The sequence below is a fragment of the Convolutriloba macropyga genome, chromosome 9, assembly GCF_964194025.1.
Source record: "Convolutriloba macropyga chromosome 9, txConMacr16.3, whole genome shotgun sequence".
In the NCBI taxonomy this organism is placed as follows: Eukaryota; Metazoa; Xenacoelomorpha; order Acoela; family Convolutidae; genus Convolutriloba; species Convolutriloba macropyga.
In genome coordinates, this window is record NC_134476.1 from 22,082,638 (window position 1) to 22,096,743 (window position 14,106).

A 14,106-nucleotide genomic window follows, 5' to 3' on the forward strand; every position below is an offset into this window, starting at 1 on the left:
ATCTCTAAGTTTCATTCTGACAATTTTGACCTCTTGATCACTTTGAGAAGCTAGTCTTCCTTTTGTTTACCTAACAAACAATTAATCGATTCGCCCCAACTTACATCGGTCAGGTTTATTCCTTTTGTTTACATAGTCAATAAGCTCAAGATTAGCTCCTAAATTCTGCAAACGAGTTAACCACTCAATATGAAAGTTTCAATGTAATGTAATTTCAACGATTTAAATGTAGCTTCCACACTCCTCCCTCCTAGACCATTAATCTCCCGAATAATAAAAAAATCCGACGGTCCATGTGTACTACTACACTTCTTCCTTCAAACAGAATTATGTGAACATAAGTAAATGTCAATCATTTAAATAGAGCTCCTGTAAATGCAGGTTAGACAATGTCCTCCGTTTAGTGATTAAACAACTACAAGAATATATGAGCAGGATCATATAAAAATTGACTCAGTCAACCAATTGTTTTTAAAGCAAAACACCGGCTGAAAAGAAAATTAATTGCAAAAACATTATGTACCAACAATAATCCTAACTCTGTCTAATCTTAACCTAACACTCAGCATTACAATTCAATTGACCATCTTTTCAATAGTTTTTGTCATTTAGAGCATGTGCACTTCATTATAAACAGCCGATTTATTGATTCAATTATGAGATTCCAACATAGTGTATGACATAAAAACTCACAACCAAAAAGGGTGCCGATTCGTTAGATTATACTTACTAGCTCTCACATCAGACAATTCAACTTTACAAGCTTTGTCAGATCTTCTTTCTTCCTCCGATGCTTGAAGGGATAACCGCCTTCATTCTCGTTCTTCGGCTTTCTCTTTCGTTTGCCCCAGACTCCCCTGGACTACTGCCACTCGAAATTGAATTTGTTCCACTTCTCTTTTCGACTGACCTTTCGTTTCCCAATTAACAGCATGCACAACTCAGGATACTCCAGTTCCGGACTTCTCTGATCGTCACTCGCCTTCAACAGGTTTGGAGAAAACCGACACGCTACCTCCCTCCTATACTCTACTTTTTGTTCTTGGCCGGGTACGCCAATTGAAAACTGATTTCGATAGGTATCTAAAGCTTTCTCGACTTCAAAATCCGAGTTACGCTTCGGTTTATTATTTTGCTTCAAGAAAGAACTCTAGGAGTGTGCTGCCACTACATTATCTCCAACATCAATGGCAAAAGCGCTTCTTCCATCTTTCTGAAATTTCAGCCACAGATCAATTTCCTTTGAAGGTGACAACCGCTTATCGTCGCCGAACTCCATCTTGTGGATGTGCAACACTTCACAAACCGCTTCGATTGTTGAACATTTTCGTAAAAAGACTTCATCTGCACTAGAAACCTTATTTTCCACACCATCAGTGATTGCTCAATCGAGCTTTGAAAAATTTATCAGTTCTGAAGAATTCCATCACTTTCAGCATAGGTGAAACTCGCTTCCAAATTTCTCTCGTCTGAGTGAAGCAATTGAGGCTCCGCGTTTATGGAGAGATCTCTTTTTACTGAGATCTGGCTCTTCAAACTTCATCTCAACTAAACCGCAAACCACATCACCTGAGCCAACACCACTTCTATCTTGACCATCATTGAAAGCGCCCATGTCAGTAATTCTTCAGCAGGTGAACGTTCACAAACATCATAAGTAACTGATACATCAGCCACCGCTATTTCTGCATTGAAGCTCTGATTCTCCTCCATTTTGAAAGTTGCAGGTGCTATCTGCTGAAGCTTAGTTCCAGAACCAGTTTCACATTCCTTTATAGCATTCCCGCTGCCTACGCAGTTGCGAAAAAAATTGTGTGCGCGTTTTCATTTTTGTCTGTTCCATCAATTGCGTTTTCTTTCCCAATCTTGAAGGAAAAAATAATTTCGCGGATTTAGTTAATTTTTCTTTTTTGCTCCTTCCATCCATCCGCGCTTGCCTTTGCAGCCGTGCTTTCACAAATTTAGGTTGCTTCGCAATGCGCTTCGTCTGTTGGGAAAGTTACAATACTCTCTTGTCATTTCTCACTTAGATGAGGTTCGGGTCAAACTAAGTTGATCAGTGTGCTGCGACCCAGTACTGACCATACCAAGGCGTAATCTATTAGCAATCAAATTCCCGCTAAAAATATCTTCTGCTGCCGTGTTCAAATCACCTTTTTGTGCAACACTAAATTTCGGCATAGCTGTTTCTCCGACATCTATCAATTTGCCAAAGTGGGGCATGCATGGACCGGACGTGAAGTATTCACATGTTATCAACCCATTAGAGCACGGTTTTCCAACTCGAATTCCGTTTCTGGCGGTCAACTCAAACAATTCAGAGTTAAAGTGCCGCTCACAAATGTTTGGAAGGAACACATGGTCGTCCATGCATTCAAAGTTGTTTATCCATGTTGTCTGCTATCGAAGAAGCTTTCAAACGAGAGAAGAAGCTATCGAAGAAGCTGTCGTCATCGCTAAAATCGTCGTCAATTAACATTGCATCATCCTCCAACTTACTCTTACCACTTTCCTCAAGAGCTTCGCTTCTTAGATCTGCAATTTTGTGTTCTTTCCAATATCCCACCGTGAAATGCATCGGTCTTTAATTTCGCCACGTTACGCTCTTCTATTTGCATAACTGAATCAAAATCGCCATCGCTTCCACCACTCTTCGAATCCGCATCAGTCTCCACATTTGGCTGGTTGTCAGAAGTTTTTGAACTACATTCCTGGCTCTCTTTTATGACATCAGGCTTCTCTTCGAGCACAACATTTACTCTAAAGCAGCCAATAGTTTTTATTGCGGAGCAACTTTTAGCCAGATCACTTTGCCGAATTTCCCGTCACCACTGATTTGACAATATCGATTGTCATTTGAACATCCTTCTTTTTGTCAAATTGTTGACTCCACTCATGGCGCGTTAACTCTTCTCTGTCAGCAACGTCACTTTGAAACACTGATTTTTCAAATTCACAATGCAAAGCCGCTTTCTCAATATCCTCCTTTTCTATGAAGTATTTCTCAATCTCATCTTGATACCTCTTTGGAAAATTGGACAGTCTCAACTCAAGGAAGTACAAAGTTTCTTGAAGCGTCCACATTTCCAAATTTCACGTGGCGAATAATTTAAAGCATCAAGTGCCCAACCACAAAATTTCTCTGGCAAATATCTCTGGACTTCTTCTTCTGTCCACATGAACACCAAAAATTCACAAAAATCCAAAGAAAACTAACGCCAGTCCTCCTTAACTTCACACCCAGGCGAAGAAAAATGTTTTGTAAATCCAAATCCTGCCATTGTTCTCCAAAATGCTTCACTCTACACTGAATGCTCCTCTCTTGCTCCAATTCCTGCTGCAAATCTTCTCAGATCTTTTTCTCGTCTCTATCTGAGTAATCTCCTTGATCTGTCTGCCCAAGTACTTCCACCACTACGCTCAGTTAGAATCCTTTTCCCGAGAACAATGACTGACTGTCTTCCAAAGTAACCCTCTCCCGGTAATGTATGTCTCTCTTGCTCAATTTCTCTCGATTTGTAATCTTGTTCCGACTATCGTCAAAGTTTTACTCAACTTGCTCTGCGTCAAAAGTTGTCAGCTTTGAGCACTTGTTAAAAGTATCTCAGAACTCTCTTCACACTCGTATTCAGGTTTTCCGAATAACTCTCTTTTTAACAAGAGAACCCACCCGGGAGCGCCAATGTAGAATTATTTTTTCCGTTAAAAAACTTCTAGCTGGGGACTGACTAGCAACCAAAACCCTATCAAAAATCCAAAAAAAATTGTTTGGTAGTTCCTCTTGTTGTAGGGTGTGTACTGTGTTGTTCCCAAAAACTGCTGCTGTCTCGGCTGCTTGAAAACTTCACTCTGGATAATTGAAATAATTATCAAAATATGTAATACCAGCAACAAATTATGGTATAGCCAGAGACAGTTGAGTAACATCAACAATCAAGTTGAATTTTTCTGTCAAATTAATTAATGGCCACACTAAATCAAACCAATTCAATCACTCTCTCCGCAAGTATCACTTCAACTGCGAAACTATGTTCTTTCGCAAAAAACTCACTGAACAACTGCAATTTTCTCACTTGGAGAACCAACTGCTCAGCTTGAGCTTTCTTTCTCTCAATTCTGACTGACGAAACTCTGTTTTTCAGCCTCGTAAGTCTCGATTAGACTCGCTCTCTCTTGTCTGATGGTTTTTCTTGTGCTTAAGGGTACTCAACCTTAATTTTTATCTGCAAAATGTAACATGTCATTCTTTTAAAACATTTTGACCCAACATATAAGTGCAATAGTCGGCGTAGATGTTGGATCAAGTGCTGCAGGTTATTATATATATTTTTTTGCTCATTATGACCAGAATTTCGTGGACACCTTGCTTTGTCAACTTCAAGATCCAACAAAATTTATGTTTCATGTTAGACAGTTCATATACAAGTACATGCATTCTGTTTTTATCCTTTTCCATGTTACTGCTACTACCCTGATTTAGCCCAAGATTACGTTTTCTCCCTCTGTGGATCTAGCAATGTTTTTTAACCAAATTTAAGTGTTTATTTTCTTTCACAAAGTTGAAAAAATCAGGTAAAACTAAGACCTTTCTGCCTTTTTGTTTGTAGAATATTTGTTAGCGCTAATACCATGAAACTGGACGATAACTAATTCGAGTTCTTAAAGTTGATATTTGGCTTTGCGTAGATATTTTGACGGTGGCAAAAGTGTTGCCTCTTCCATCAAAGTCCAAAGAAAATCAGTTATTGCATCTTTTTTTGCTTGTTCTAAAAGCAATCTTAACAACTTTGGGTTCACGGAAAGGCTCGCTCTTTTCTCAATGCATATGCAGTTAACCCAGGAATTACCAGTCGAAATTTCAGGGTTATTGGGATTGAGGAAGTACGGTTTTAAGAACTTAAGGGGGGTCTTGTGAAATTATGGACGCTTGGTTTTAGAGACCTTTAATTTCTCCCCATCGGAATTTCTTTCAAACAGCCCCTATGTTCTTCTATTTGCTTCAAATTATTCTCAAGAAGACTTCAAAGCAAAAATTATTCTCACCTCAAACATCGATCTCACTTTATAACTCGTTATTTCCACTAAAAAGTCTTGAACATCCAATCCTTTAGTTACTGCCTGTTCTCGACAATACTGATTCTTCCACTGAAGAAATAACAATACTATAATATTTTTGCTTTTTCATAGCTCCGATTTCAGGAATACACTTTGGTTTTCCCAAAGTTTCCCTGACAAATTTTACCTGACTGACAAAATTTCAATATAAGAATTCCAATTAGTTGAGTTAACTCCCGAGATCAATACCAAATTTCTACTGCAAATACAAAAACACTTCTGAATTAATAGTCAAACAATTTCTCCTAATAAGAGATTACCGGCTTAGATCAAAAGAACTATTGCAATAAAAAAGTAAACATTTTTTCAAAACTTTTTCTTTTTCTTGTCATTTCTTCATGCATGTCCACCCTTGTGATCTATTTAATTGCGTTTTGATTCCAAACCCGCCTAGTTATTCTACAGAGAAACGAAGAACTTAACGAATTACACCATAGAAAATTATTTCCAAATATCAAAATTCTTTTTTCTTACCTTTCGCAAAATAAAAACAATTGGTAAGTGTAATTTTTAACAAACAGTACGCTTTTCTTTTTCAAACAATAAAATTAGTGACAAATATTTTTATCTTTTTTTCTTCATTTTCTATTTTCTATGCTAGTGGTAATCAATAGGGGCATACAAATGTTTTTTTCTGAAAAAAATGCTAACAAAATATCCGAAAAATCTTTCAAAGCAAATTTTCTTGTATGATTCCTTCTTTAAGCAGTAATTTTATCTATTTAACATAGCCATTTTGTCCTCCCTGAAAACACTAACCGGTAACCTCAAAATTGTAGCTTCTTATAGGGAATATATAATCACTTTTATTATACCAAAACGGCTTTTAGAGGGTGCATTTTTGGGGTTTGCTGGAATTCATAAATAAATATCATTGCTTCTCCCAAGCTCTTCCATTCTCATTTCTGCTGTAATCATACCTTGTTCCTTTTTTTTGACCTCTGAGTTTCATTCTGACTATTTCCGACAAATTGATCACTTTACAAAGCTAGTCTCACATTTGTTTGCCTAACAAACAATTAATCAATATGCTTCAACTTACATCGCTCAAGTTCGTTCCTTTTGTTTACATAGTCAATATGCTCAAGATTAGCTCTTAAACTCTGAAAACTAATTAACCAGCCAATATGAAAGTTTCAATTTCATGTAAATTCAGCGATTTAAAGTAGAATTTCCACAGTAACTCCTCCAAAATATTGATAAAGAAACAAACTTTATGTTTCACATTTTCGGAATTTCGAAAAGAAAGCAGATAGTTTTTTGATATCAAATCATAACGATAAAAAATGCAAAGATGAGAGAGAAAGATGTGACGCAACGGAAAACCATATTTCGTCTTGGTGCAGGATTTGCGGGTACTAGTACTCCATTACCTGTCCTCTTTGGTTGCGGTAAAGAATTATTTTGTTTATTATTAGATGTTAGATTTGTATTACCTGATCAAAGAAATATACTCTTTCTTTTTTTCTTTCGTAGTCATTCAACTGCTGTTCGCATTGAGTGGAAAATTGAAAAATTCAACCATGTAATTAACGCAGTGTAATCAATGCGTTCCTATATACAAACACTCATTGCAAAGAGTATAATTACCGTGTCTTTTTATTATTTCACTAATACGCTGTTTCTCCCAGTAAGTAATCTAGCTGAAATAGTCATCACAGCGATAACGAGAGGTGAACTAAGGGTGAAACCTCAACCACAGCCCCCCCCCCCCCGCACAAAAAAAAACAGAACATAGTATTTTTCAAGGAAAACTTACATAAGGAACATTTCCAATTGTGAGAGTGAACGTGTCATACTGATCCAATGTAGCCGCAGCTTCAACCAGTGCAATTGGCTTTGCAGGCATAGTCGAATTTTGAAAGTGGTAGATCCGCTGAAGTGGGTTCAAACCCCGGCTTGTAACAGTCAGTGTCCAACGGTACATTGAACCGGCAAAAAGGGCAGAGAATGTTACGGAAGGATCAAGGCTGAAAAAATATATATTCGAATATATTGTTTTGATTTAAAAATTAATTTATGGGATTTGGTAGCTTTTGAAAAAGTATCAGGTAGAATCTACTCAGCAGAATAATGGGTATCTGCAATCTCTTGTTCTGAAGGAAGCAAAATTATGAACTAAAAACATCGTTTGAAATGGAGGTTGACCGCCCATGTCGAGGAGTCCGCTCAAATTCCGCTCAAAAAATGCAAGAGATGACCGGAATGAGTGGAATTTGACCAGAATGAGTGAAAAATGCAAGAAATGAGCAGAATTTGAGCGGAAAAAAATGCAAGAAATAAGCCGAACTTCATCGGAATAAAAAGTGCAAGAAATGAGCGGAATTTGACGCCTACTGTCGTCTTTTTACCTGCTTGCTTTTTTAAATTTAATTTTGTTTGTTTGTTTTGGAGATCAAGTTTTTGCCCTAGGCTTTGTACCTAGTGCTTTGCTCAATTCACCTATAGCTATTTTCAAAGTAATTCCGCCATTGCCTGTCCTAAGACAGGGAAAAAAAGGAGGAGGGTAAAAAAACCAGAACACTGGAAAAATCTCGAGGTCGGGTTTCAACTAGACTTGAGACAATTTTCCGAAACAGTATCAGCTACTTAATCCACTCATTCCGACCATTCCGTTCATTCCTTAAATTTTTTATTCCACTCAAATTCCGCTGGTTTCTTGCATTTTTTACTGCGCTCAAATTCCGCTCATTTCTTGCATTTTTTTTATTCCGCTCAAATTCCGCTCATTTCTTGCATTTTTTATTCCGCTCAAATTGCGATCAAAACTTGTTTTTTTACTCCGCTCAAATTGCGATCAATAATTGCAATTTTTTTCCGCTCAAAATCCGCTCAATCCGGTCCAAAAAATTTAAGGGCTTTGAGCGGATTTTGCTAAACTGTCCGCTCAAATTCCGCTCATTTCTTGCATTTTCCCCGCTCATTCCGGGCGGAAAAAAATGGCGGCAGGAGTAAATAATAGGTAAGATTTGCGGTAGAAAACGAATGTTTAGACAATTTTACCTCAAAAAGTTTCTGTTCTAAGAGTTAAAGTGTTTTATGCGTTGTAAATTTGCAAGAGATGCATTATTTTCATCTGTGAACTTTTGTAAGATTTTCATTTTTGAAGTGAGAGAAACTGTAAAAAAAAATAAGTTTTTTTTATTTATGAGCCAGTTTAGGACAGCCCATTTCTTCTGCCGGGAGCTGCATAAGTTGAGTCACTAAAGAGCCCCTAAGGAAATCGGTAAATTATTGTGCAGTTTTCAGTTTTTGTTAAAAAAATCACCTTTCAGGCCATTTCAATTATCAATTACACTTAAAATTTTGATTAACTTTTAAAAAGATGAGGCAGAAAAATTTCTATGAAAATTTTTTCATATCGAAGAAGATGAACACGATTTCTCAAAACCGAGGAAAACTGAAAACAATATAACTTGACATATATTATCCTAACATTCTGTTCCATTTGCAAACAGTAAAGAAGACATAATCAAAACCATAAAAAAACTATTTGCTTAACGTGGTTTCTGATATTATCCTCCGAAACTTATTCTACATTAAACCTATCGACCGACATCTGCCTTCATTCATAGTAGACCATAGCTGGAGTCAATTACAACTAACTATAAGAAAACCCCAGGAGCTGAATTAGGGTCTGATCAGATCACTTTCAACGCTTCACGAAATGGCTCTTGACTAAAACGATATAGCTATCCTTGACAGGGATCTTTCATATCAATCCTACCCTTGATTTTTTTTGACAGAAAGGTGTCAGAGTAATGTTCCTCCGGGGTTACTCCTGGCTGAAATGTTCAATAGCAATCCCACAATGAGACTACTCGTCATAAAGAACACTAGGGGGTGCAGCGACAGGAATCCTCTGGAGTAAGATTAAGTAAATAATCCTGACATTGTGACCCGTATGGTTATTGATTAAACAATTGATTAAATACATTTTTATAACAGTTTATAATTATTCAGCAAAGAAATGAATTTGCTAAAATTTCTAATAAAAATCGATTTCGAAAGACGAATTAAATTTAATTATAAGCAAGACTGTAAAATCGGTTAAAAATAATTTTAATGCAACGTCAGAACATTTTATTAGATTGGCAGTTAACGTATGAAAAAAATTTAATCACTGATTACAGAGAAACCAATACACTATAGGGTCTCAAGGACTTCACACGAGTTCAAAGGCGCAATGCCATTCAACTCACGAAAGCTGAGGGCCAAATGCCGCTTCATTCACGCAGCCTGAGGGCCGAATGCAATTCTTTTCACTCAACATGAGGACCGAGTGCCACTCACTTCACTCAAGATGAAGACCGAATGCCATTCACTTCAATCGAGTTAACTTAAGGAAATACCCGGATTTTTCAAACTTTGCAGTAAGAAATGCGTACTAAAATTTACTCAGTTTTCCCCCGAGGATGTACGCAGAATTAAAAAATTGAATCTAGCGATTTCCACTCAATTGCAACAAAAAAACTTTTTTAGAAATGTCAATTCCAAATTCGAACGGAACTATAAAACGCTGATGCATATCATGTAAAAGTTTGACTAGATGTAGACAGTTGGTGTACAAATCCTTCATGCGGAAAACGACTCTAGTCAATGCCATCAATTGGTTAAACACGTTGACAGAAACACGTTGAGAGTATAGGTTGAAATTATTCTATCGGCGGTGCGACTCTGCCCTTGATCGCCACCGAGTCTCCTCGGCCCAAAAAATTTTGCCCAAAAATTTTGAAAGATTAGTAGCAGTAACTAAATTTGACAAATCAAAACATTACTTTGCAGTGAAAGCGTTAAATTCGGATTTGGGATATTCAGTGCAAATTAATAGAAAAAGTTGCAGAGATTTTTTCAGGTTGTCACGCTGGTAAAATCTTATATCACATAATTTTAGGTTTTTAAGCGTAAATCCTACAATATTTTGCGTTCCTGAGTATCTTCATAATTATTCGTATGTAAGCTTAGATCTTAAATAATATTGCCCTTTATAAGCGTAGATGTTACACGAAATTAGCCTTTTTACTCTTTACTCCCGCATTTTTTAAAAAAATTGTCTTATTAGACTTTCTCAGACATTTAAAGTTTGTTTCCTCGGCAGCTTATACGAATCGTTCTTTCAGAGCTCACCAAACCCTAGTCGACACTTAGAAAAATAAGTAGCTTTATATTCATGTAAAAAGTCATAGGGCATTTCCATGAGTTGCAAAACTTTAGAGTTACAGCTTTAGAGTTGCAAGTTTAGAGTTATAAAGTTTTAAAATCACTGATATTATTCGGTAAAAAATTTGTAGAGTTTTGTAAATTTCGCTTTGTTTTCTAGAAATTCAGTATATAAATATTCATAAATTATCCATTATTTTCTACGATCCTATAAATATTCATAAATTATCCATTACTTTTTGACTAGAGAGCTTCTAAGAGAACTACACTGCAAATAGCACAGCGATCTAATATCTTGGGGGTTCACCAGTTTATCCCGTTTTATTTGGAGAAAAACTATGTACTCACGCTAGCAAGGTAAAGAAAAATCCAGAACAAAAACATGCGGATAATTTTTCTGCAAAAAAACGACACAGACACGGCTGCAATAATTGTTTCATGCATCTTTCGAGAGCAATTAATAAATAACTAAAACAATACCATAAAAAATTTTTTCAACTTCCAACCGTTGTCTACGCAAATGGATTTAAAGCAGAAATAGTTTCTCTATCCAGCTAGTCATTGCTAGTCACCACTATTGGCTGCAAAACTTGGAAGAGATAGAAGTAAGTGATAAGATGTTTGGCGCCTTTTAGTGGCAAACGTGGTTTTGAATATAGAACAGTGTTATTAAATGCGTCGGAAGCCGAATATGTCGCCGAATAATACCCTTTGTAAAAATTTTAGCGAGTGCTGTGAAAAAAGAACATCACCTCTAAATTATTTCAAATGTTCGCCACCTTTCTCACTCAAACTTCAATGGAATCGTGCTAAGTGTTTTGCGGTGTTTTGTAAATGTTATGCCTTTGGCTCTGGTACTAAGAAATGAAACAGAATTTAGTCTCACGTAAACCTTCAATAAGTTAAAATTTCTTTAGCTTAAGACCAAAAATTTGCAGAAATTTCAGTTTCTGGTGATATGCAAAAGCTAGTGTCACGAAAATTGAATGAATTGCTTGAGTGTCATATTATGGAATTGTTCTAACCGAAACAAAAAGTATAAACTCCTTCGCAGCCAAGGAAAATCCAACCCCTGCATTTCTATCTCAATTTTGGACCCAACACCGCTTTCGATTTGGGCTTCGAATTCTATTTCGTGAACTGAAAAAATCTCTTCAGTTTCCAGGATAGTGTCTGTGAATACACTTTGTGTGAACCATAAGACTGAACTGTTTTTGTTGTACTGGCTTTCAGACATGAGGAATATTTGATAGTGTTGACCTGCCACAAGTCCAGTTATTGTATCTGAATTTGGACTGAAACAAAATTTTAACCCCAGTTGACCAAATTTATCAACCATAAAACGAATCCCACTGGTCCAGAAAGTTCAGAAACCCAACCGATAAATCATATAGGTTAACACTGTTATCAAAACTAGTTTCGGGTTCCGCAACAAAAAGAGAAGCAATATCTAAAAGGCTAACGAGACATGATAGCCCTGGGTTGTCCATGGTTATATTTAACAAAGCAGGGGGGAAGTTTCAGCGGTCTCTTATAATTATTTGCAACATCTGACCGTTCTGCAGAAACCTGTAAATATAACCCTTTGCAAGTGTTTATTTAAAAAAATAGTCATTTAAATGTTAATAATTATTGCAATCATCCCTCAACTAAACATGCTGATAGCCGACTTCAATCTAAAAAGCATCGTTCTAGAACATCGAGAAAAAGCAAAAAAAACATGTTAATTCCTGAAATGATATATAAAATACAACAAGCAGGTAGCGTGGTAATAAATAAATAAATAAATCAGCCAAAAACTTAGCTGGTTCTTCCAGGCTGAAACACGTGTTTTCTCACCTGGTGTTGTCATAAGTACACATTTGTGCGCATTCACCATCTGCGGGCTCAGTCCAGATGTAGAGTTTCTGAAGCAGGGTGGAAAAGATCAAGTGAACCCAAAGAAAAGAACAAACTTGCAAAGTGGTTACGCAAACAGATAAATATGCCCGTGGAATCACAGCCAAAAGCGATTAAAACTCGGTTGATACCCCAGTGATTGTGGAATTTTTATCGTGTAAGATCTGACAAAATTCTGACAAAACCATCTTGCTAATAGCCTGTAAGGGGATGCATCTTCTTATCAGATCTGATAAGACGTTTATCAGATCTTATACGATAAAAATTCCTCTTATAAGGTCTTACACGATAAAAATTCCTCTTATAAGATCTTACACGATAAAAATTCCTCTTATAAGATCTTACACGATAAAAATTCCTCTTATAAGATCTTACACGATAAAAATTCCTCTTATAAGATCTTACACGATAAAAATTCCTCTTATAAGATCTTACACGATAAAAATTCCTCTTCTAAGATCTTACACAATAAAAATTCCTCTTATAAGATCTTACACGATAAAAATTCCTCTTATAAGATCTTACACGATAAAAATTCCTCTTATAAAAATTCCTGGAGTATGGTATATTCTTCATATTGAAGACAATTCAGAGTTGCTCTCAAGCAGTAGCCGAAAAGCTACAGCATGCAACACTTAAGTGTCAGAGCAACAAAGAGAAAAATATCTTATACTGTCTTGTAAGACTTATAAGATATTGTAAAAGAGTTTATTTGAGTGGCAGGGGCTTTCTCCGAAGCGGTGATTATCAAACTAGGCTGAATTTTTTCTTCAAAGACCAAAACTATCTTGGACTGCTAAGTTTAGCCATAGTACACAGTTAAGACTCACGCTAAAACTTCCGCCAAAACAGAATCAACAAGCAATTTTTTGTTTCATAATTGGTTAGCTGACCGACTCTTTTTTTATATTCATAGGACCTTGACTACGTTATACAATTATATTGAAAAAATTAAAACATGTTATATCAGATCTTACACGATAAAAATTCTGATAAGAAGAATGTTTATCTTATAAGATGTCTTATCAGATCTTACACGATAAAAATTCTGATAAGAGGAATGTTTATCTTATAAGATGTCTTATCAGATCCTACACGATAAAAATTCCTCTTAACAGAATTTTTATCGTGTAAGATCTGATAAGAGGGATTTTTATCGTGTAAGATCTGATAAGATCTTACACGATCAAAATTCTTAGTCAGCATCTTATCAGATCTTACACGATAAAAATTCCACAATCACTGGGGTATGTACTACAAAAGAGGATGAAAGGTGCATGCACGAACTCAACGTTTCTTCTTCTTTAAAACCCGATTCAATACCCCCCCCCCCTAATTCTTTTCACCTTTATATCAATTCACACCGCTAAATTTTAACTTTAAACCCAATATGCTTCCCCAAACCCAACAAGTCTGTAACTTTGATTAATTATCCCTTAACCCTATAACCAAACGCTAAATATGCTTTATTTTGATTTTTGTTCCTTCCAATGGTATGAGAAAAATTATAAGTGTTAAACCATAAAACGAGTCATATATGGCAGGATGCACTGTTTCATTCTTTTACTGTCATGGAGCCAAAAAGAATGTTCTCCTTGGAAAACTTATTTTCCATAAAACGGACCATATATGGAAAGTTAGTTACCATAGCAAGATCATAAAACGGAAATTTGTATGGACTTTTATGGACCATATGTAGTCGGTTTTATGGTAAGTAAGTTTGGTCAACCCGGGAATTGATATATAACTAAGGGAGGTAAGGTAGGATACCCCTATCTCCACTGCCTATTGCCAACCAAAATCCACAGTTAATTAGAACATTCAAGCATATGTCGCCCGACTATGATGAAGTCACTGCGAAGATCTGCCAATCGAGAACCGTGACGAGGCTTGAGATGTGTGAGAATTGGGAATTAGCAGAATCACGTACAC

General features: G+C 36.3%; 1 protein-coding gene across 1 annotated transcript in view; it reads right to left on the bottom strand.

Moving 5' to 3' along the window:
- Positions 1 to 14,106, bottom strand: part of LOC142346155 (uncharacterized) — a 132,420-nt gene that overhangs the window by 69,030 nt on the left and 49,284 nt on the right. Inside the window, exons 9-11 of the mRNA XM_075398664.1 lie at positions 12,115 to 12,182; positions 11,301 to 11,570; positions 6,875 to 7,085 (exon numbers count right to left, since the gene is read on the bottom strand). Coding sequence (XP_075254779.1) covers positions 6,875 to 7,085; positions 11,301 to 11,570; positions 12,115 to 12,182 — 549 coding nt within the window. The remainder of the gene's footprint in view (positions 1 to 6,874; positions 7,086 to 11,300; positions 11,571 to 12,114; positions 12,183 to 14,106) is intronic.